Here is a 23,933-nt window from a genome sequence, read left to right as displayed (position 1 = left end):
GGAGACATGGGGGACATTCCTGGACTCTCTCAAGACAAACATCTGAGCAGTAGGAGACACAAGCTACAGTTTCCACCCTCTCTCCATCTGAAGACACCACAGAGACTTTAAGGAGACACTGCATAGATGTTAAATAGACACTACAGGGATGTTAAATAGACACTACAGGGATATTATAGAGATAATGCAGAAACATTAAGGAGACACTATAGATATATAGAGATACTACAGACATTAAGGAGACACTACAGATATATAGAGATACTACAGGAACATTAAAGAGACACTACAGAGACATTAAAGGGAGTCTACAGACATTAAGGATACATTACAGACAAATTAAGGAGGATTAATAAAGATATTAAGTGCTAAGTGATATTAAGTGATATTAAGTGATATTAAGGAGAAACAACTGGGATATTAATTTAGATGCTACAAGGATATTAAGGAGGAACTAGAGATCTTAAGAAGGAACAACAGATATTAAGGTAGAAATATAAGGATATTAAATAGGAATTACAGAGATATTAAGGAGAAATATCAATGTTTCTTTTTCTATTTTGCTTTTCAATAGGTCTCAGTAATGTTATTACATAAACAACCAAATCAGCCTCCTTCTCAGCCTCCTTTTGTTGAAGTTTGTTGTAGGAACCCTAGCATGCAACTGAGATGATCAGATAAACGTGAATCCTTCAGCAAGCACATGAATGTAATCAGACTGGTCTAATCATAACAGTCGCTCTCTGGAATGTAGTGACACAGCGCATTAATCCTCCGGGGCATGCTGTCTGACTTGTTAAACAAGATTTTGGTAACAATGGGCAAGATCTTTCACTTCCATCAGAAACTTTACATCGTTGCTGAACCTTCTCCACCTCATCCCAACAAACTCACACAGAAAATAAAGAGTCCATACACGTTTATATTTACTGAAGGCACAAAGGGTAAATATACAGTATAGAGGATTTCCTTTTGTACCTTATCACAGTTTTAAAGGCACAACCACCCCCACCCCCCAACACACAAACACACACACACATATATATACAACCTCGTGGACAGTCAGAGGACCAGCTTCAGCTCTAGAAAGTGCCATCCCCCTCCAGTAAGAATGCTACAGGGGGTCTCGCTTCCATCAGACTGTGCAACTCCAAACAGTGCAGGAGGAATCAGGGCTGATTTTATTATAGAAATATTAAGTCTCAGTGCCTCTCTCAGGAAAGAACTAATTACTACAGTATTTTACCACAATAACCACAATTTATTAATTTATTCATTCATTTCTATGGCATTTCATTGTATTTATTTTAAAGTTTATCCATCACATTATTTATTACCTTATCCACTTCCAGCATCGGCACTTTTACTTATAAATGTCAGTTCATTAAGATATGTCATTGTGTTAGTGTGTTTAGAGTGCTGATGTGTTAGTCTGTGTAGCCTGTAGTGTTTTTTATTCTGTGTGGTGTTTTAGTGTGTGGTAGGTCTGTCACAATAATTACAATATTGATTTATCGTGCAATACATGGACATTTCCTCAGTGATTATTGTTGACCTCAGTGTTTGTTTACATAAAAAAATAAATAATAAACATCTCGAGTATCTTAGCTGCTCACTGATCTCTCTCTTAAGGAGTGAAAAAAAGTGTTTTTATTTTATTCATGTTTTATTTATTTGGGATATTTCAGCATTTTTATATTCCATTGTCTGAATGCACTTACATTTTTTTCCAATCGTTTAAACACATTTTCAGAAACTTGGCTCGATTAATCAAAACTCTAAACACAAACGCAAAAGAGTTTATTACTTTGTCAAAAAGCCACAAATCTCTGGCAAAATGAAACACAGCACTCAAAACCATGTTGTCTCAACTCAAAATTGGTTCCTTTCACTAAAACACTACACACAGCTATTATGTGCTTATCTCTTACAGAGCATCAAATATACACTGATATGACAAACTCAAAACACTACCATCAAACATGGACATGTATGCTTTTGCTTGATGTGGCCATGTTACGTATTCAAATGCATTTGAGAGTGTGGAAAATCTTTATTTATTTATTTATTTTTTCATTTTGGTGTAGGAGTGTAGGATTCTTTGTCCCAAAACAGCATTTACAACATGTATATGTAACACAAATGATCAGTCTTCTCCCAGTTTAATTTGTACATGTGCAAAATGAGTGAGACTAATTGGGAATCAGGAATTTTGAAGGCCAGTGTATCCAGGTTTCCTAAACGCTGCAGTGTGTGTTTAGAGGTTGGTAAAACTGGTTTAGTGTGATATTTCAGTGAAAACAAATGGAACTGTGCTTGGAGTTTAGCAGTTTAGAGTCATGTTGTTGATACATGAACTTCAAGTTTTCAGAATTGTGTGCATAGATCCATTTTGTTTTTGTGTATGCAATGGAGAAAAACTGTAAAATGGCTATTGTGACAGGCCTAGTGTGTGGGGATGGTGTGTGTGTTTTGCTGTGGTAGAGTGTTTGTTGTGTTAGTATGTGATAGTGTGTTGTGTGTTCGTGTGTTTGCTGTAGTGTCCTGTTAGCTGATGTGTCGTGATGTGTTTTGTACTTCTGTAACAGTCATCCATCCATCCATTCTTTTATCTATTCATCCATCCATGCAATCATCCCATAACATTTTCAAAGTCCTGACTTAAGTTGAGTGGAGTCAATGCAGCATCAAAATCTCTAAATGAATTTGTGCTGTTTCTAAAACCAATACAACACATTTCAAAGATTCAAAGAGACTGGGACTCCTGAGAGCTTTCATCTTGGAGAGATTAAAGAAAACTGAGCTGCTTCAAATCAAATGTTAGGACCATCTCTTTACTGGCAGCTCATCACTGTGGGTCTGAAAGGATGTTGAACTGTTGAAAAACCCTAAATGAGGAAAGGAAATAGACACAAAAGAAGAAAATCTAATAAAAGAGCCTCGTCTGGAGATCACATCAACAGTGTAGAAGACAGGAGTGCAGGAATATGAAGAAAGGGAGCAGACAGATGGTGGAGATTTTGTTCCAAGGTCTGTCTTTGTTTGAACGTCTGAAATGCAAAGAAAGATTGACGTCAAACGGCAGATTGAAGGAGTTCATTTTTAATTTTGTCAACAATAATTATGTGTCAACAATCAGATATGTGTTCCTGTGTGAGTGATTACACTTGCAGGTGTTTGAACAATTTACCATGGTCCTGTGATAAACACTGCTGTGCATTTTTAAAATTAGTTGAATAGCAGACAGTGCTCCTCATCTTGAATGACAACTTGGTACGCAGGTTGAATCTTCAGCATGAAATTAGTCGACACACCGATAGGACTTTGTTTTCATTTTGAAATCCTATTTATTTAGACTCAGCTTCCTCATAGTGCTATGAATATCTGTTTTATAATTTCATTAATGGGGAAACATTTCACTAATAAATAATTATCTTATTTCACTGATGTTTAGGTGGAAAACTAGAATGTAAATTTTCAAAATTACAGACATTTAACGTAGATTCATCCAAGTGAACTCTCTGAATGGGGAGGACTTCAGGAACTGAACTGAAGGCCTAATGTCACAGATGAACTATTACTGAACAGCCACATGGTTTGAGGTGAGTGTGTGATGATTTTGGAATGCAGTTTATGCAATGTTCATTGGGGTACTCACATTTACATTTACTACATTAGCCTCAAAGCTTCAGGTAAAAATACAAACCTCAGACACCAATCATCACTTCAAGAAAAGTGCACAACAGCATGCTCAGCAACGTCAGAGTTATAGCACCAGTTAATAGCAGCCTTAGACCAGTATAAACAAGCACCAGAACAGTTTAAGCCAACACTAGGCCAGTTTAAAGCAGCCTTAGACCAGTTTTAACCAGCACTAGACAAGTTTAACAAAGCCTTAAACCAGTTTAAACCAGCACTGGACTAGTTTAGGGCACGGTGGTGCAGCAGGTAGTGGCGCAGTCACACAGCTCCAGGGACCTGGAGGTTGTGTTTTCAAGTCCCACTCCAGGTGACTGTCTGCGAGGAGTTGGTGTGTTCTCCCCGTGTCGGCGTGGATTTCCTCCAGGTGCTCTGGTTTCCTCCCACAGTCCAAAAACACATGTTGGTAGGTGGATTGGCGACTCAAAAATGTTCATAGGTGTGAGTGAATGTGTGAGTGCGTTGCTCTGTGAAGGACAGCTTTAAAAATTCATCACTCAATATTTACTCATTTAAATGTATCAGCAAAAGGATACTTTAAAGAGCCAAAACTGTTTTTTCTAAATTTCTCAAAGAAACTTTCGTAGTTTAAACCAGTGTATAGTTTAAAACAGAATTAGACACGTTTGAACTAATTTACACCAACAGCAGAAGAGCATATACAGGTTTAAACCAGAACCAGACCTGCATGTATTCCAAGCTTCTTTTTCAGCAGGATCTTTGTGTTTTAGGACAGCAGGAGAAACTGTGTAAATTTAATTTTCATTGGAATCACATTTTTAAATCTATGAAACTCGACATGGCTGAGGAAGAGGGGCAGGTTTAGTTCAGGTTGAGATAAACGCGGTGTGTATTTCTCAGACAAACAGTTTATGGGCCACAGACATTAGATCTCCAGCTCGGATATTCGTCCTGTTACCATGGTTTTTTTCCGGATCAGTGGACACTCAGAGCGTATCACACTGGAGTGGACTTCAGTCTCTGACTTTACAGATTAAAGATTTACTGAATGAAACCTGCTCACAGCGGAGATGGAGAAAACAGCACTGTCAACACCACAGAGGGAACTTGGGGAACTATGAACTTCCCTATAAATAGCAGCTGTGTGTGTGTGTGGTGTGTGTTTATTTTACAAAACAATTAATCTGTCACCTTTTCTTCTGTCATCTGACAAGTTAATTACAGCCCTGATTTCTTCTGCACTCTAAAAAATCCAGCTGATGTTTGTTGATCTGTGTTTCTGTTTTTGCAGGAACATATGTTTTAAACAACATCAGGATTAAGGTTAACTTGTTGATTTTCAAGAAAACGTTGACTATCAAATAACTCTGAAATGACTTGGAAAAAAGCTTTTTACAGTGACTGTGATTGAAAATTAAGTTTTTTCCTCTTCACACACACACACTATATATATATATATGTATGTATATATAAACAGGTGCATCTCCCTGTCATATTATGCAACATTAACCTATAATAGAAATGTTCATCATCAGTAAGAGTAAACTCACTCACAGTTATGCTCAATATATTTTACTACAATATGAATCAATAAATGAGAAATGGTACTAAAGCAATAAATGTATGACAGGTTTAGTCTGTAGTTTAATGGCTAACCTCTGTTTTTCTCAGTGACAAACGTCAAAGATGCTGTGCTGAAGGGGGTGGAGATGCTCAAGAAAAATCCACGAACAGGATCTGCCACCATCCTCATTCTGCTGACTGATGGAATGCCCAATGAAAGCAAAAACACACACACATACACACACACACACACACAATAACATCTGAAAGTATTAGTGGCAACAACAAACATAATCAATTTTTATTGATACCAATTTCTATCCCACTACTAGCCTTCCTTTCTTGAGCCTAATTCTAATGTCAAGCTTCTTCTGCCCATATCTCCTTCTCATTCAGGTGAGAGTGACCCAGCGAAGATTCAGGCCAATGTAAAAAGGCCATCGGGAGGAAGTTTCCACTGTACTGCCTGGGGTTTGGCTTTGATGTAAAATTTGAATTCTTGGAGAAAATGGCTCTGGAAAATAATGGACGTGCAGTTCGTATCTATGAAGATTTAGATGGTGGCCAACAGCTGCAGGTAGTGAAACATGTGCCACTTATATGAAGTTCAGCTCTTACAGGCAGTGATCATCCTGCAGTGTTTTAGCACAATCGTCATGTTTGCAGGATTTCTATAAGACCCATCCCTCTGTTAACTGACCTTGACCTGAGGTATATTGGAGCAGCAAACCTCACTCAGACCAAATTCAGCCACTATTACAATGACTCTGAGATCGTAGTAGTCGGACAAATCGCAGACAACAGCCTGGACACTTTAAAATTGGAGGTTATCGCAATCTCAGTAAGAGCAAGCTTGTCATATTGAGACGGACCTGATGAATACAGTTGATGATTAAAAGTTGTTTATAATATTTTAAATATATTAAAATTTATATATTTAGATGCACTCCTCCTTGGATCACCACCTTAACGTGGTGGAGGGGTTTGCGTGCCTGCGTGAGCCTAGGAGCTATGTTGTCGGGGGCAATAGCCCCTGGTAGGGTCTCCCAAGGCAAATTGGTCCTAGGTCCTAGCCAGACAAAGAATGATCCATAAAGACACGGATGAATAAGACACAAACATGGACACAGCCTCCCTTGCCCGGAGTAGGGTTACCGGGGCCTCACCCTGGAGCCAGGCCTGGGGGAGGGGCTCCTTGGTGAGCGCCTGGTGGCCGGACCTTCACCTATGGGGTTCGGCCGGGCTTAGCCCGAAGGAGTTACATGGGTCCACTCTCCCATGGAGTTCTGATCCCCGGTTACTGAAACTGGCTTTTGGAACATGGAACCTCTCTGGTGGGAAAAGAGCCTGAGCTGGTGCGCGAGGTTAAGAGCTACCGGCTAGATATAGTTGGGCTCACCGCGACACACAGTATGGGCTCTGGAACCAATCTCCTTGAGAAAGGCTGGATACTCTTTCACTTTGGAGTTGCCCAGGGTGAGAGGCGTAAGGCAGGAGTGGGCTTACTCATAGCCCCCCGGCTTAGCGCCTGTACGTTGGGGTTTACCCCAGCGGACGAGAGGGTAATTTCCCTGCGCCTTCGGGTTGGGGAAAGGGCTCCGACTGTTGTTTGTGCTTATGCACCAAACAGCAGTTCAGAGTACCATGCCTTCTTGGGGACCCTGGAGGAGGTGCTGGAGAACACTCATTCTGGGGACTCAATTGTTCTGCTGGGGGACTTCAACGCTCACGTGGGTAATGACAGTGAGACCTGGAGGGGCGAGATTGGGAGGAACGGCCCCACTGATCTGAACCCGTGTGGTGTTCAGTTATTGGATTTCTGTGCCCGTCACAGTTTGTCCATTACGAACACCATGTTCGAGCATAAAGGTGTCCACAAGTACACCTGGCATCAGGATACCCTAGGCCGCATTTCGATGATCGACTGTATAGCCTGTATAGCCGCTGAAGAAAGAGTCCTATCAAGCCTGGTTGGCCCAGGGGACTCCGGAGGCAGCCGACAGGTACCGAGGAGCCAAGCGGCTCGCAGCCTCGGCGGTCGCTGAGGCAAAAACTCGGGTGTGGGAGGAGTTCGGTGAGAACATGGAAAACGATTTTCGGTCAGCTCCGAGAAGTTTCTGGCAAACCATCAGGCGACTCAGGAGGGGAAAGTAGTTTTCCACCAACACTGTATATGGTGGGGGTGGGGAATGGTGACCTCAACTGGGGACATCACCAGGCGGTGGAAGCAATACTTCGAGGATCTTCTCAATCCCAACAGCACGTCTTCCGCAGAGGAAGCAGAGCTTGGGGACCCTGGGGTGGATGAGGTTCACCCCAGGTTCCTCAAGGCTCTGGATGTTGTGGGGCTGTCCTGGCTGACACATCTTTGCAACATCCCATGGACATCGGGGGCAGTGCCTCTGGACTGGCAGACTGGGGTGATGGTTCCCCTTTTTAAAAAGGGGGATCGGAGGGTGTGTTCCAACTATAGGGGGATCACACTCCTCAGCCTCCCCGGTAAGGTCTATGCAGGGGTACTGGAGAAGAGAGTCCGACTGATAGTTGAACCTCAGATCCAGGAGGAACAATGCGGATTCCGCCCAGGTCGTGGAACACAGGACCAGCTCTTTACCCTCGCTAGGATCCTGGAGGGTGCATGGGAGTTTGCTCAACCAGTCTACATGTGTTTTGTGGATCTGGAGAAGGCATTAGAGAGAGATATATGAGGCACTTTATGTAACTTCGTTTTGACAGGTCATTTGGGCCAATCAGAGCGTGCCACGTCACCAAGCCCCCCCCCCCCCCCTTTTGGAAGGGAAGTCCCGCCCCTTGTCCAATCAGAAGCTGTATTTGACAGGAAGTCCCCCCCTCTCGTCCAATCAGAAGCATTTATTTGATCGGAAGTCCCGCCCTGTCATCGACCAATCATAAGCGTGTATTTTCCCGCCCTTGTTCAAAAGTCCCGTCCTCGCTTCGTCCAATCACAAGCGTGTATTTTACCTCGGATTTCCCACCCTCCCCTCAACCAATCATAAACGTGTATTTTAACCGTAATTCCCGCCCTTCGCTCTGTTTTATTATAGATATCTACGATCTACGACCTCCCACGATGAACCCCTTTATCGCGCGTGCACATAAGCGAACCCCCCACCCCTTTATCGCGCACAGGCTCTGTTTCATCACAGGTGTCAAGTCACGAGCTACGCTTTATCACACTCGCTACCGTAATTGCTAACGATCAACCACCCCACCCCTTTATCGCGCACAGACATTAGCGAACCCCCCACCCCTTTTATCGCACGCACACACAAGTGAACCCCCCACCACTTTATCGCACACACACATTGGAATTACAGGAATCGTCCAACGGTCTCAACCCCCCCCCCCCCCCCCCCCATCAAACGGTTATGACACACGCACGTACCCCCACACACACATACAGGTTATACATAAGTAAACTTTTAATTTTCTAACTCCAAATTCTAAATGATTAATGGTGTTTTAGTGATTAAAGATTGTTTTAAAATCGTTCATTTTTCTCCCCCGGTCTATGACCCACACCCCAAAAACATACTGTTTTCATACGATAAAAATGACATTTGAAGACGTCTTAACGCTGCCCCTCCTAAACCCTCCTCCTCGCTGTACGTCAGAAAAGTTTATGACTCAGTATATCTAGGAGCTCAAAAATCACACATTACACGCTGACATTCAGCTTTGGATGATATACTGCTCGGACTGGAACCAAAAGGTAGGAACTGACATTTATCACGTAAAACAAGATTAATTTAAGAATATTATTTTATATTTCATTTAAAAATATGTTATTTATTTATTTTTTAGATTAAGAATCAAGAAGAACAGACGTGATGGCTAATATTTTACAAGCTTCAAGACTAAGTCCTTAGGGTAAGTAAATAAATATGTAACAAATGTATATATATGTAATATGTATTTTATAATGTCATTCATGAAAATGTTCGTATCTCTTTAGTCAAACGTTCTAAACAGTTATGAACTGGATACACCTACTACTTGAACACTTCCACTTATGATGAAGCTCTTCCCCCGTAAGTAAAAGTACAATATGTTATTCATAATTTTGTGTGCATTTCCTAGTCCTAATTGAAGCTTTTGTATTTTTCATCCTTAGATTTCAATAAAAACAATCTGACACTATTATGATGCTACTTTCTACGAATGCTGTCATCTGTGAAGAGCCATCGACTGTTGACTCAAGAATGTAAAACTTATTTTATTAAATGTTTATTTATTCATTTGCTTTAATGTATTAGTCAAATGGCGCAAAAACGTCCTAACGAGTATGTTTTTCACAACAAAGATAACCTCTGTTTTGCCTTATGCGTTTCTCAAATATTGAATCCTGAGAAAAACATTTTCGAAGTAGAACAATTAGCGAGGCAAATGCAAAATGATGTAGGTTTATCCATAGATGAAATGGTTAGCTTTGCACATATCGCACGCTTTGAGCAACATTTGAACTGTAAAATCATAGTGTTGTACCGAAGTGATGAAAAGAAGGGGTATAGTTTGTTTCAGAACACTAACATGCCTCATGACAAAACCGTTTACCTGTTCTTGCAAGATAACCATTATTACGGTGTCAAAAATCATAAAGGTGTTTTAGGTACATCCTATGTCTGCCCCTACTGTTCCACCGGCTTTAACAATCAGAAACATCACAAATGCGATTTTCATTGCAACGTATGTCTTGACAAAGATTGTCCTAAACGTTCTAAAAAGACTGTACAATGTGAAGATTGTCTAAGGGTTTGCAGATCGCAGTATTGTTATGATAAACATAAAACAGTGATCGATCCAAGCGGTGATCAAACTTTATGCAAAACTTTTAATTCTACTGCCCTAAATGCAATACCGTGCAGGATCAGAGTAAAGGATCGAAAAAGCATCAGTGTCAAACCAGTTGTTGTAAAAACTGTGGAGCCAAAGTTGATTCAGAAATCACACATGAATGTTTTATGCAACCTATAATATTTGAAATTCCCGATGAAAAGTACGTCTTTTATGATTTTGAGACGAATCAAGAAACAGGTTACCACGTAGCTAATTATATATGTTGCATTGATTTCAAAGGTAGGGAGTGGACAGCAAAAGGGGACAAATGCGTGGCATCATTCTTTAGAAAGTATCGCAAGGAAAAGTATAAAAGTTATACATTCATAGCGCACAACGCTAGAGGGTATGATTCATACCTTTTGTTGAACCATTTAGTAAAGGAAGGTATCACCCCTAACATCATAGCACAAGGTGGTAAAATCTTGTGTTTTCAAGATGTTGAGTATAAACAGAGATACATCGATAGTCTCTCTTTTCTCCCTATGAGACTGTGCGCTATTCCAAAGGCTATGGGGTTCACATCAGACAAAAAAGGATATTTCCCGCATTTTTGGAATACTGTGGAAAATCAGAATTATGTAGGACCTTACCCGAAACCCGAGTTCTATGGGGTAGACACCATGATGGCCAAAGAAAGAGAAGAATTTTTTGAATGGTACAATACATGTACAGGAAAGCTCTTTCACTTTAAGGAAGAAATGGCTCAATATTGTAAGAACGACGTCCACATTCTGAGAAAAGGTTGTATAGCTTTCAGGGATGAGATACTGAGCAGTACAATGGTTGACCCGTTCAAATGCATCACCATAGCTAGTGTATGTTTGCAAATATTCAGAATCAACTTTCTGTCTGAAAACATTTTAGCTATCCTGCCTTTAGATAATTACATCGACAGTCAGAAATCTTTCTCAACACCTTCCATACAATGGCTCGAGTACATCTCTGAGAGAGACAAGATCCCCATCCGACATGCCCTCAACGAAGGTGAGGTCAAATTCGGAAACTATTTTGTGGATGGTTATTATGACGACGGTGGTGAACGAAAGGCTTTTGAGTTTTTAGGATGTTTTTATCACGGATGTGATAAATGTTTTCCTTCAAATTTACCACATCCTCTAAGTAAGAGTTCACAATCCTTTGGGGATGTTTATCAAAATTCTATGGATAGAATTCAGACTTTGCAAAACACTTTCAAACTGAACGTAACTATGATGTGGGAGCATACCTGGAATGAGATGAAAAGATCAAACCAGGATGTTAAATTGTTTATGTCCCGCTTTGACTTTCCTGAGCGCATAAAACCACGAGATGCTCTGTTTGGTGGTCGAACAAACGCATTACATCTCCATTATGTAGCACAGCCCGGTGAAAGGATTGATTACTATGATTTCACGTCCCTCTATCCTTATGTAAATAAAACAAAGAGGTACCCTGTGGGTCACCCCACTATCATCTTTCGTGATTTCCAACCGTTGGAATAATATTTCGGGCTTATTAGAGCAAAAGTTCTCCCCCCTAAGGGCTTGTGGGCCCCTGTTCTCCCTTATAGAGTGAAAAGCAAACTCTTGTTTCCTTTGTGTCGGACGTGTGCTGAACAACAAATGCAAAATTGTAAACACACGGATGAGGATAGGGCCCTGACAGGTAGTTGGTGTAGCGTTGAGGTGATGAAAGCCATTGAGAAGGGGTACAGAGTGTTGAAGGTGTTTGAAATATGGCACTTCCCTAATCATTCGAAATATTTGTTTACAGAATACATCGACAGGTTTCTGCAGACAAAACAGGAGAGTTCAGGTTATCCCTCCTGTGTGGTGAATGAGGCCAATAAAAAAGAGTACATTAAAAAGTATGAGGAGAATGAAGGGATCAAACTAGAACAATCACGCATTGAAGTTAATCCTGCACAGAGATCTGTGGCTAAACTGGCGTTGAATTCTTTATGGGGGAAAATGTGTCAGAGAACAGACAGGACAAACACTACACTGATCAAAGACCCTAGTGAGTTTTTACAATTCATATTCTCGGATATGTATAACGTAAGTCATTTCTCCTTTCTGAATCAGGAGGTGGCATTGGTGCAGTGGCGTTACGCAGACGATAGATGTCTCAAACCGGGTAACGCTAATGTATTTATCGGTATTTTCACCACAGCCTATGCTAGACTTGAATTATACAATGTGATAGATCAACTACAGCAGAGATGCTTATACACGGATACTGACAGTGTCATTTTCAAAAGTAAAGAAGGTGACTGGATGCCTCCTCTAAGTGATTACTTAGGGGGCCTTACGAGCGAATTGGACACAGGTGATCAAATAGTAGAATTTGTCAGCGGGGGTCCGAAAACCTATGGTTACCGCACTCTCAAAGGGAAAACTACGATGAAAGTTAAGGGTATTACTTTAAACTACACCAATGGTGAAATTGTTAACTTGAAATCCTTGACAGAACATGTGAAAAATCCTAATGGACCGTTGGACGATTCCTGTAATTCCAATGTGTGTGCGCGATAAAGTGGTGGGGTGGTTGATCGTTAGCGATTACGGTAGCGAGTGTGCGCCTGATAAAGCATAGCTCGTGACTTGACACCTGTGATGAATCAGAGCCTGTGCGCGCGTGCGATAAAGGGGTGGGGGGTTCGCGTATGTGCACGCGCGATAAAGGGGTTCATCGTGGGGGATCGTAGATATCTATAATAAAACAGAGCGAAGGGCGGGAATTACGGTTACAATACACGTTTAGGATTGGTTGAGGGGAGGGCGGGACTTTTGAACAAGGGCGGGAAAATACACGCTTATGATTGGTCGATGACAGGGCGGGACTTCCGATCTAATAAACGCTTCTGATTGGACAAGGGGCGGGACTTCCCTTCCAAAAGGGGGCTTGATGACGTGGCACGCTCTGATTGGCCCAAATGACCTGTCAAAACGAAGTTACATAAAGTGCCTCATATATCTCTCTGGCATTCGACCGTGTCCCTCGGGTTATTCTGTGGGAGGTGCTCAGGGAGTATGGGGTACTGGGCTCTTTGCTACGAGCTATCCAGTCCCTGTACAAACAGAGAAGGAGTCTGGTTCGTATGGCTGGCAGTAAGTCCGACTGGTTTCCAGTCGGAGTTGGACTCCGTCAGGGCTGCCCGTTGTCACAGGTTCTGTTCACAATTTTTATGGACAGAATTTCTCGGCGTAGCCAAGTGGCAGAGGGTGTCCGGTTTGGTGGTCTCAGGATTCCATGTCTGCTTTTTGCAGATGATGTGGTCTTGTTGGCCTCATCGAGCCGGGACGTCCAGTTTGCAGCCGAGTGTGAAGCGGTAGAAATGAGGATCAGCACCTCCAAGTCCGAGTCCATGGTACTCAGTCGGAAAAGGGTGGAGTGCTCTCTCCAGGTTGGAAGTGAGATCCTGCCTCAAGTGGAGGAGTTTAAATACCTCGGGGTCTTGTTCACGAGTGAGGGAAAGATGGAGCATGAGATTGACAAGCGGATCGGTGCAGCGTCAGCAGTAATGCGGGCTCTGTACCGGTCTGTTGTGGTGAAGAGAGAGCTGAGCAGAAAAGCAAAGCTCTCGATTTACCGTTCAATCTACGTCCCAACCCTCACCTATGGTCACGAGCTTTGGGTAGTGACCGAAAGAACGAGATCGCGGGTACAAGCTCGGAGCTCGGACATCCGGGAGAGACTCGGAGTGGAGCCGCTGCTCCTCCACGTCGAGAGGAGCCAGTTGAGGTGGTTCGGGCATCTGGTCCGGATGCCTCCTGGACGCCTTCCTGGTGAGGTGTTCCGGGCATGTCCAACGGGGAGGAGGCCCCGGGGCAGACCAAGAACACGCTGGAGAGACTACATGTCTCCACGGGCCTGGGAACGCCTCGGTATACCCCCGGAGGAGCTGGAGGCGGTGGCTGGGGAGAGGGAGGTCTGGGCTTCCCCCGCGACCCGGACCCGGATAAGCGGTGGATAATGGATGGATGGATGGATGGAGATTTAGATGCAGATTTATCAGACTACACTGGAAAAATATTTGTTTGTAAAATACTGTATTATACATTAAAGTATACATTAAAGATGTGTTTTTCTTGTTGATATAAACAAACAAGTATGTATAAGGCATGAAAACACAAAATGATTACAATATCTTGCTGTAGACAGATTTATTTGTTTTCCAGTTTAACATAGGATTGTCATCTTTGTCAACACAATACAGAAACCTCCTCTTCCACCTTTCTGTTCATTGACTCTCTCTTCCATTATCAATAAGTCATTTGGAAATATACAATAATTAATAGATTAACAATTCAAGGTTGTGTTTTGTTGCCTGTGGTTTTTCCCTCTTTGCAGAAAAATGGTAGTGACCTACACTGACTCTGTATCGACCAAGAAAACAACCCAGGCTTTGCTCAAACACCAGTATATCAACAGACTGTGGGGTTATCTCACAGTGAAACAGCTACTTAAGAAAGAGTGAGTGAGGGAGGGAGCAACTGTACTATGTCTGTGTGTACGTTGAGCCACTTTCACAAATACACATTGTGTGTATGTTTTGGGTAAACATTGCATCTTGCATGTGTAACGCCCCTATCCCTTTAAATTTATTATTTAAAGTTATTGCAAATAATGTGAATGGGGCCCTGGGTTCTGAAAATATATTCTGCCGTCACTAGGATGTACTTGGTGGCAGGATTCAAGGGTTTTGCCCTATAATCAATATAGTGTCTCCAGTGAATAAACACAGCAAGTCAATATCAACAATAACACTTTCAAAAATTATCAAACTTAAAAGTACCTCTATTTAATAAAACAAATATTTATTGATGTAATAATTTTTTAGGTTAACTTGAAAACTCACTATTCAATTTTCTTAAAGGGTTAATTTCAGGTTATCTGTACACATCTCAGAAGTTTTCAATACACCAAGCTTCATGTGATCACCAGCTAATGATACAGCCGAAACCTATCCTTATACATTAAAGTAACTCTAGGTGCCTCCTGAACATGCCCAACAAATACACTTGAAGCAAGCAGAGATATTATCATCAAATTTCTCTCTCAAACCAAAAAACCAATCTGGCTTGGTGAATTACAGATGTGAATTGAGCATCATAAACAGAGTAAATGATAATAAAAGAACTCAATCTATGCCAACAATAAACCCAATATTCTTAATCTTTACCCTCGTTGCAGGCCTGTTTCGATGCTTGAGAACGGTGTGGCCAGAAAACAACAACAACACAGGCCGCTTCACTCCGTAGAGTAAAAGAAAAGAAACAAAAAAGAGTAACGCTACGGTACCTCAAATCCACAGGGTTTCTCGTTCGTTTGTCGTTCCCTCTTGCTCTCAAGCTCGCTCGCTCACTCTCTCGCTCTCCGACACTCCGTCGAACACGCACGGGTGGCGTTGTGCTCTCTTTCGCCAAACACAGTCAAACTCTCAGGTGCAGTCACGCCGACTAAACCAGTCCAACTTTCGACACGGTAGTAGTCTCTCTCGTTAGCAAACGTTCTCCGTCGCCACACAGTAGTCTCTCTACATATAAAAGTGCTTTAACTCGTCTGACTTCTACAGCCAAAAAAAAATCTCTCAGGCAACAAACTCTGTTCACCATGCACTCCAAGCTCACTAACTCTCAAACTGAAAGCTAGGGTATTTACTCAAAAGTACACTGCAAAGCTGTTACTACGAGACTTACAAGTCGTTCAACAGACACTTTCTGCAAATATTAAGGCCCTTTTACTCCAATAACCTTGAAATAAAACCACTTAACTACACCCGTGCTTCTGTCATCTCTCCTCTCTTCGTGTCTCCCGCGTTCTTCCCCTCTTTCTTTTTTTCTCGTTTTCGTCCCCACCCCTTTCTCTAGGAGCTAATCACAAGAGCCAAGGAAACACAAAATCAAATCTATCCAATAAGGACGAACCCAAAAGAATATTGATACCCACCTAAAGTTAGATTGCACCAGGCACATGTTGGTTCTGTACATCCCAAACAAACTTCATGCTAATTTTTTTTCAAAACTATATATTCATTTCAATTAACCCTTTGTTTGCTTCCTTCTGAAAACGCCTATGTTTCCGGTTACTTTATATTTACATTTACAACTAAACCACTTAAACTGTAAAACATAATCTTTCTCTTTTATTTCTTCCAAGGGCTACATATGTTTCAGGATGACACTTCAGGGGAAGGAGGAGATTGCCAGGAAAAAAGCTCTGGCTCTCTCACTCCTGTTCCAGTTTGTGACTCCACTGACGTCTTTGGTGGTCACTAAGCCCCAGGAGAAGGACACACAGATCATCCAAAAACCTAAAGAGAAACAAAACACAAATTCAGGTGGCAGAAATCATAAAATCATGAGACAGAATACTGCAGGAAGTCTGAATGTTATATAGTGCACTAGCAGCTACAGGTCACATGGTTTGTAACTCAGTGTGTGTATTTTCTTGTTTGACAGCTGAAACCTACTTGTCAAGGGCTCAGCTTCCTGCTGCTGGTGGTCTGTTTGTTTTTTTTTTACGGTCGTACACTAATTTACTTATAATACTGTGAGAACAAGCCAGTGTTGAAGGAATGGTGTCTTAAACCTTTTTTTTTTTTTTTTACAGGATTTGGTGATTATGGTGATTTTGCCCAGATTACCCTATGACAGGTAGATACAAGATTTGATTTTTCAAATTAAAATGCTTTAAGATCCTGATCCTGTTTTTTGTCTCTTTCCTAGTGAAATTCCTGCTCTTTACCAGAAGTCGCCCTAAGCCCCTTTGTTATGACATATTGGCATTCAAAAATTACCGCCTGCTCACAGATCCCTCCTCAGGTGCTGCTGTTTGTAACATGTTCCTTCACTCTTTTTTAAATATTTTAGGAATGTTAATAATATTTCCAGTCCATCTGTTGCTTTCCTCTCCACAGGTTTCTCTATGAATGGAGATCTCAACAGGAAAGGTTTCAAACAAATTGTTCTTCATCTCACAATGGATCATTACATTAAGTTCAGCCTCCACAACATCCGCCTGTATGATGGCCTAAATGATCTGATGTTTTTGTGGGAGCAGGAGTCAGCTGAGTATAAGACAGACAGGTATGACATATTCAGCTGAAATGAGGTGGCTATAAGTAGCTGCAAAAAATAAAACACAAATGAACATAAGTAGTGAGCACGAATAACAGTTGCAATTCTATTTGGCCTGGACTGGACATGTTTCTGGATGTAGGCACCATCAGTGTTCAGCCACTCTTGCTTCAAAGAATTGTTCCTTAATATTATCATCCTAATCAGTGACATTTGCAACCCTGTGAACATGAGGACTGTCTTCTTGGGATACAGGGGTAAGAATAATGTTCCTCAGTAAAGCCCAATTTATACTTCTGCGTCAAACCTATGCTTCCGTAGGCACTGCGTCGTCATGCACCTGTCCAGAAATGTAACTATGTATACCAGCGTATTCACAGAGATCTGTGATTGATAAGAAGTCAGACAGAAATGGAAGAATTAAATAAACATGAACCACTCTTTATAGTGAGAAATTTCCTCAAACATTGGTATGGTGGCTCCCTGAGTCACATCACAACAACATTTACAAAGCAAACAAAAACTTAGGACACAACAGCATTAACGAGAACATAAAAACATTGCATAAACGCTGCAATGGAGGATAGCTCCCACCGGAAATACACTCGGCTACAAGGGCCCTCTATATGTTCACTTGTTGTGAGTGCACCAAAAGCCTTAGCAAAGCAAAGAAACTTGTGCCGACTTGTATACCCCACCAAGTGATTTTTATTCATAAGCTGTGAAACATGGCAGCGGTCCCTGCGTGTCAGTTTTGCCTTTCAGCCACAATTGACAAGAATTTCCTGTAGTCTAGGATTTCTGCCGCTGTATGACCATACACTTCTGTATACCTGCAAATTCAGTTATTGACACTTTAGTCTTTGGCCAGAATGCAGCCACTCCATTTTGGCTATCATTAACATCTGCTATGTGAACCATTTTTCACACATCGACCGCCTAAAATGACACCAGTGATATATGTCCTAAAACCATTTTTACTAGTATTAGTAACTGATTTAGATGTCAATTACGACATTTTTACTCGTAAGAATACAGACCTATGTATCCATAATTAAATTCTGACTAGTAACATTGCCAGGAGGACATATCTTTAATGAAATTCTGACTAGTCATAATTCTCCATTGACTTACATTGAATTTCACCCTCTCATATGCGTAATTACATTCTTACTAGTAAAACCTCCAAATAGAAACATCTGCAATTATATTTTTACTAGTACAAATGGCATTGCAGATATCTTACTAGTAAGGATTTCAGTTTTAGATATCAATAATGTAATACTTACTAGTCAAAACTGAATTGTAGATATCTAAAATAAAATTTTAGAGCTCTGAAACCTTACATATATCTAATGCATATTTTTACTTGTAAAAACTTAATTAGAGAGATCTTAAATTAGCATTTTTGCCCCCTCCAGGGTGTATTCCCCACCTTGCGCCCAATGATTCCAGGTAGGCTCTGGGCCCACCGCGACCCTGAATTGGATAAGCGGTTACAGATAATGAATGAATGAATAAATTAGCATTTTTACTAATCAGAATTCAATTATGGATATGTGGACCATGACAGCTGCCTATCTGATGGGTTTTTTTTTTTGAGATAATATGTGGAGTTTTTTTCACCAATTCATTAATTTGGTGGAGCCTTACAAAGGCAGCTTTAACTAACTCTGCTGGGTCCTTGGCACAGTACATTATAATGTAAGTGAATTTGAGATGGGTTTTCCCTGTACCTGAAGACTAGATGACAAGGTTACTGTTCAAAAGGCCCAGTGTTTATAACAGACTTATGGTCATTCAGTACATAACAACATAACAATACAAATGTGTATGTTAATATTTTGTTTTGTTTTTTATAAATGTGCATTTAGCAATAGTTATTTCTCATTGGTTGAAGGTCTGTCACATGACTCGCGTTAGCTTCCAGCATCATCTACTAGAGGAGCAGTTGTTAAGTGCAGCCACCATAGTTCCTTCTCAGTCTGCTTTGTGTTATTCAAACTAGCCATGTGTGTCATTGATGAAACAGCTCTCATTCCTCATGTCCATGGACTAATAAATTCTTGAATTAACTCTGGCCTCAAGTGGTGTTCTGGCCGACACATCGTATTGAACACAGGACTAACTACGTATCAGTGGTAGCCTCTTAAGATTTACAGTGGTCTCCACCACAGTTACAGATTTATCCATGCAGATACCAGCCTTCCCATTGTTGCTGGGAAGTTCTGGTGGTGTGATGATGAGGTTGAGATGGAGGATGGTGTAGATAGCTCATGCAGAGTGGTCCACACTTCAGTTCCTGTTCTGAGAGATGCTGGATGCTCTTAGAATCTTCCACTGACCACACTCACACACTTGCAATTCTAAAGTTTCTGCACTTAACTTCAGGAGCAGAGCAGAAAAACAATGTCTTGTTTTATCCCATGTTTTCTGACTTAGACAGTGCACAGAAAACTGATTGGGTGGTCTTGTTTCACAGTGTGTGGGTTGGTAGGCTACAGATACACACATTAAATCCTTGGGTACACTACATGACTTTTGAAGCGCACTGGGTATCTCACACTGTATACCACTGTTTTTTGCTGACTGGAAGAATGTCAAGGCATGCTAAATGACTGGGGATAATACACTAAACAACTTCAACCTTCGATCAAATGAACCCAACACATCCCAATAAACAGGACGTGTTACCTAAGAGACAGATACAAACATGAAAATCAGTGCAGTCTCCACAGATTGCAGAGTGAGTTGAGGTGAGTAGAACAGCACAGTAGCAGACTAGTTGAAGAATATAGAAAGAAATTGGAATAAAGGCCATAATAACTTGTGTTTCACAGTGTTGTTTTGTTACAGATAATACTGGTTATTTAAGAACATATGCATCTAGCACTAGGAAATGTTGCATACTTTTCCTTTGGTTTGAGAATTTTATAGTGTTTTATCATTGGAAGTACTTCCGTTGTTTACTTTTTGCACTCGCTTTTCATTGGCTTTTGACAGGACCTGTTCAAACTTGAGTTGATGCCATGTGATTATGTCCAAAGTTAAAAAAAATGTTTGATAATCCAACTGGTTTGAAATGTGATCAAGAGCTCTTGCGCCTAAACTGCCATTCCCACCAAGCAGAGATGTCACTAAAAATGTATGAATAATGGGGCTAAACTTGCAGGAACACTGAGGGGAGTGGGGTGCACACGCTGACTCGATTCATGCATCAGATCAATATGTAACACTTCTTATAGTATCCAAATACAGGCCATGTCCATATTTTACATGGCAGCTTGTTTGGGGAGCTGAATAAATTGTAGGGGGTCCTTAGCTCCTCTAAAGCAGATGTAACATGTCCCCTTTAAGTAGTTTTGAGCTGCTACCTTTGTATTTTTTTCTACTCACTCTGAAATGCTGACCATGTATTTCTATCCACAGCTTGTTTCTGGCTGTGAGAAAAAACATCACTTTGGGAAACATTTGATTGGTTATCTTACTCCACAAGAAAGATTTTCTCTGGTCTGCTGTTAAGCAGCAACCAAAAAATGCTTTTACACAAGGCATTCTTGGTAAGAGGAAAAATAAATTATTCATAGTGCAATGAATGAATGAATGAATTAACTAATCATTTAAGATTTTTACAAATTCCAGAATTAAACTGAAAGGAAATTATATCTTCCTTTCTTCATGTATTTCTAGTTTATTTCTAACTCTAATTTTACTAAAAAAAATGTTTTCACTTTCAGACTACAGGTGCATCTCAATAAATTAGAATATCATCAAAAATTAATTTATTTCAGTAATTCAATTCAAATAGAGAAACTCACATAGATTCATTACAAACAGAGTGATCTATTTGAAGCATTTATTTCTTTTAATGTTGATGGTTATGGCTTGATTTTGGCAGATTAAACCCCAAAATCATTATCTTAGAAAATTAGATTATTGTACAAACCGGATTCCAAAAAATTTGGGACACTAAACAAATTGTGAATAAAAACTGAATGCAATGATGTGGAGATGGCAAATGTCAATATTTTATTCGTAATAGAACATAGATGACAGATTAAAAGTTTAATCTGAGTAAATGTAACATTTTAAAGGAAAAATATGTTGATTCAAAATTTCAGTGTCAACAAATCCCAAAAACATTGGGACAAGCAGCAATAAGTGGCTGGAAAAAGGAAATTGAGCATATAATGAAAAGCTGGAAGACCAATTAACACTAATTAGGTCAAATAACAACATGATTGGGTATAAAAGAGCTTCTCAGAGCATCATTGTCTCTCTGAAGCCAAGATGGTAAGAGGATCACCAATTCCATCATTGTTGCGCAGAAAGATAGTGCAGCAATACCAGAATGGTGTTACCCAGTGTAAAATAGCAAAGACTTTTAAGTTATCATCATCAACCATGCATAACATCATCAAAAGATTCAGAGAATCTGGAACAATTGCTGTGCGTAAGGGTCAAGGCCGTAAAACTCTACAGGGATGCTCGTGATCTCCGGCCCTTAAAAGTCACTGCACCTCAAACAGGAATGTCACTGTCAAGGAAATAACAGAATGGGCTCAGGAATACTTCCAGAAAGCATTGTCAGTGAACACAATCCACCGTGCCATCCGTCGTTGCCAGATGAAACTCTACAGTGCAATAAGAAAGCCATTTCTAAGCAAGCTCCACAAGCTCAGATGTTTGCACTGGGCCAGGGGTCTTTTAAAATGGAGTGTGGCAAAATTGAAGACTGTTTTGTGGTTAGGTGAGTCACAATTTGAAGTTCTTTATGGAACACTGGGACGCCATGTCATCCGGACCAGAGAGGACAAGGATAAGCCAAGTTGTTATCAACACTCCGTTCAGAAGCCTGCATCATTGATGGTATGGGGTTGCATGAGTGCTTGTGGCTTGGGCAGCTTGCATGTCTGGAAAGGCACCATTAATGCAGAGAACTATGTTCAGGTTCTAGAACAACATATGCTCCCATCTAGACGTCATCTCTTTCAGGGAAGACCCTGCATTTTTCAACAAGATAATGCCAGACCACATTCTGCAGCAATCACAACATCATGGCTACGTAGAAGGATCTGGGTACTGAAATGGCCAGCCTGCAGTCCAGATCTTTCACCTATAGAGAACATTTGGTGCATCATAAAGAGGAAGGTGCGACAAAGAAGGCCCAAGATGATTGAACAGTTAGAGGCCTGTATTAGACATGAATGGGAGAGCATTCCTATTTCTAAACTTGAGAAACTGGTCACCTCTGTCTCCAGACGTCTGTCGAGTGTTGTAAGAAGGGGGGGATGCCACGCAGTGGTAAAAAATGGCCTTGTCCCAACTTTTTTGGGATTTGTTGACACAACATATTTTTGCCTTAAAATGATATATTCTCTCAGTTTAAACTTTTAATCTGTGATTTGTGTTCTATTCTGAATAAAATATTAGATGTTGGCACATCCACATCATTGCATTCCGTTTTTATTCACAATTTGTTTAGTGTCCCAACTTTTTTGGAATCCGGTTTGTATAAGACCAATTTAAAAAATGTTTTTTAATACATAAATGTTGGCCTACTGAAAAGTAGGTACAGTATATGCATTCAATACTTGCTCGGGGCTCCTTTTGCATGAATTACTGCATCAGTGAAGCATAGCATGGAGATGCCTGTGGCACTGCTGAGGTGTTATGGAAGCCCAGGTTGCTTTAATATCGGCCTTCAGCTCATCTGCATTATTGGGTCTGGTGTCTCTCATCTTCCTCTTGACAATACCTCTTAGATTCTCTATGGGGTTTAGGTAAGGCTGGCCAATTAAGCACAGCGATACTGTGGTTATTAACCCAGGTATTGGTACTTTAGGCTGTGTGGACAGGTGCCAAATCCTGCTGGAAAATGAAATCCGCATCTCCATAAAGCCTGTCAGCAGAGGGAAGCATGAAGTGTTCTAAAAATTTCCTGGTAGATAACTGTGCTGACTTTTGGACTTATATATAACACAGTGGACCAACACCAGCAGACGACATGGCTCTCCAAACCATCACTGATTGTGGAAACTTCACACTAGACTCAAGCAGCTTGGATTGTGTGCCTCTCCACTCTTCCTCCAGACTCTGGGACTGATTTCAATATGAAATGCAAAATTTACTTTATCTGAAATAATAATGCTTTATCTGACTCCAGCAACAGTCCACTCCTTGTGAATCTCCCCCAAATTTTTGAATGGCCTTTTCTTGACACTACTTTCAAGGCTGAGGTTATCCCTGTTGCTTGTGCACTTTTCCACCAAACTTTTTCCTTCCACTGAACTTTCCACTAACATGCTTGACTACAGCAGGAGGGTGTCAATGACTGCTTTCTGGACATCTGTCAAGTCAGCAGTCTTCCTCATGATTGTGTAGTCTACTGAACCAGACTAAGGGTCCTGTTTTAAAGGCTTAGGAAACCTTTGGAGGTGTTTTGTGTTGATTATTCTAATTTTCTTTGGGTTCTCATTGGCTGTAAGCCATAATCATCAAAATTATAAGAAATAAATGCTTGAAATAGAGGACCTGTTTATCTCAAGACTGTCAACAAAATGCAGTAACCCCTGCTTTGTTTTTGTTACATTGACTCAATCAAAATAACATTAAACTAACTATTGTTAACTTTACAAATGTAACATTTTATTATTTATTCACCATGATTTACATAGTATGCATATGTATTCCACATTATACAGACAGCAACAAAATATATACTTTTTTTGTTCACAACTCAGTGGACATGCATTGTGAGTGTATTCATGCAAAGAAAATGTGTTAGAT

At 40.8% G+C, this 23,933-nt stretch overlaps 1 protein-coding gene and 1 long non-coding RNA gene across 2 annotated transcripts; one reads left to right on the top strand and one right to left on the bottom strand.

Annotated features, from left to right (window-relative positions):
• Nucleotides 1–1,693: 1,693 nt before the first annotated feature.
• On the bottom strand, nucleotides 1,694–15,738 carry LOC136697807 (uncharacterized). Its single transcript, XR_010802752.1, has 3 exons — nucleotides 15,367–15,738; nucleotides 5,317–5,421; nucleotides 1,694–3,050 (listed from the first exon to the last, which is right to left on the bottom strand). It is a non-coding gene; the product is annotated as an uncharacterized lncRNA (long non-coding RNA).
• Nucleotides 15,448–17,147, top strand: LOC136697806 (inter-alpha-trypsin inhibitor heavy chain H4-like). The gene is made up of 6 exons (XM_066673075.1): nucleotides 15,448–15,549; nucleotides 16,225–16,405; nucleotides 16,527–16,568; nucleotides 16,678–16,721; nucleotides 16,794–16,889; nucleotides 16,985–17,147. Exons 2-4 carry the CDS (start codon nucleotides 16,243–16,245, stop codon nucleotides 16,716–16,718), a joined length of 246 nt encoding a protein of 81 aa, XP_066529172.1. The 5' UTR covers nucleotides 15,448–15,549; nucleotides 16,225–16,242; the 3' UTR covers nucleotides 16,719–16,721; nucleotides 16,794–16,889; nucleotides 16,985–17,147.
• The last annotated feature ends 6,786 nt before the right edge of the window (nucleotides 17,148–23,933 follow it).

The sequence above is a fragment of the Hoplias malabaricus genome, chromosome 5 (assembly GCF_029633855.1).
Source record: "Hoplias malabaricus isolate fHopMal1 chromosome 5, fHopMal1.hap1, whole genome shotgun sequence".
NCBI lineage: Eukaryota > Metazoa > Chordata > Actinopteri > Characiformes > Erythrinidae > Hoplias > Hoplias malabaricus.
The sequence above is the reverse complement of the archived record's forward strand: the minus strand, read 5'-3'. Positions and strand labels throughout refer to the sequence as shown.

Bases quoted from the DNA above. Each gene is read 5' to 3' on its own strand.
- LOC136697806 (XM_066673075.1), top strand. From the start codon at position 16,243: ATGACACTTCAGGGGAAGGAGGAGATTGCCAGGAAAAAAGCTCTGGCT. The intron at 16,406-16,526 runs GTGGCAGAAATC...CTTGTTTGACAG, and splicing joins GAAACAAAACACAAATTCAG to CTGAAACCTACTTGTCAAGG. The intron at 16,569-16,677 runs GTCTGTTTGTTT...TTTTTTTTACAG, and splicing joins TCAGCTTCCTGCTGCTGGTG to GATTTGGTGATTATGGTGAT.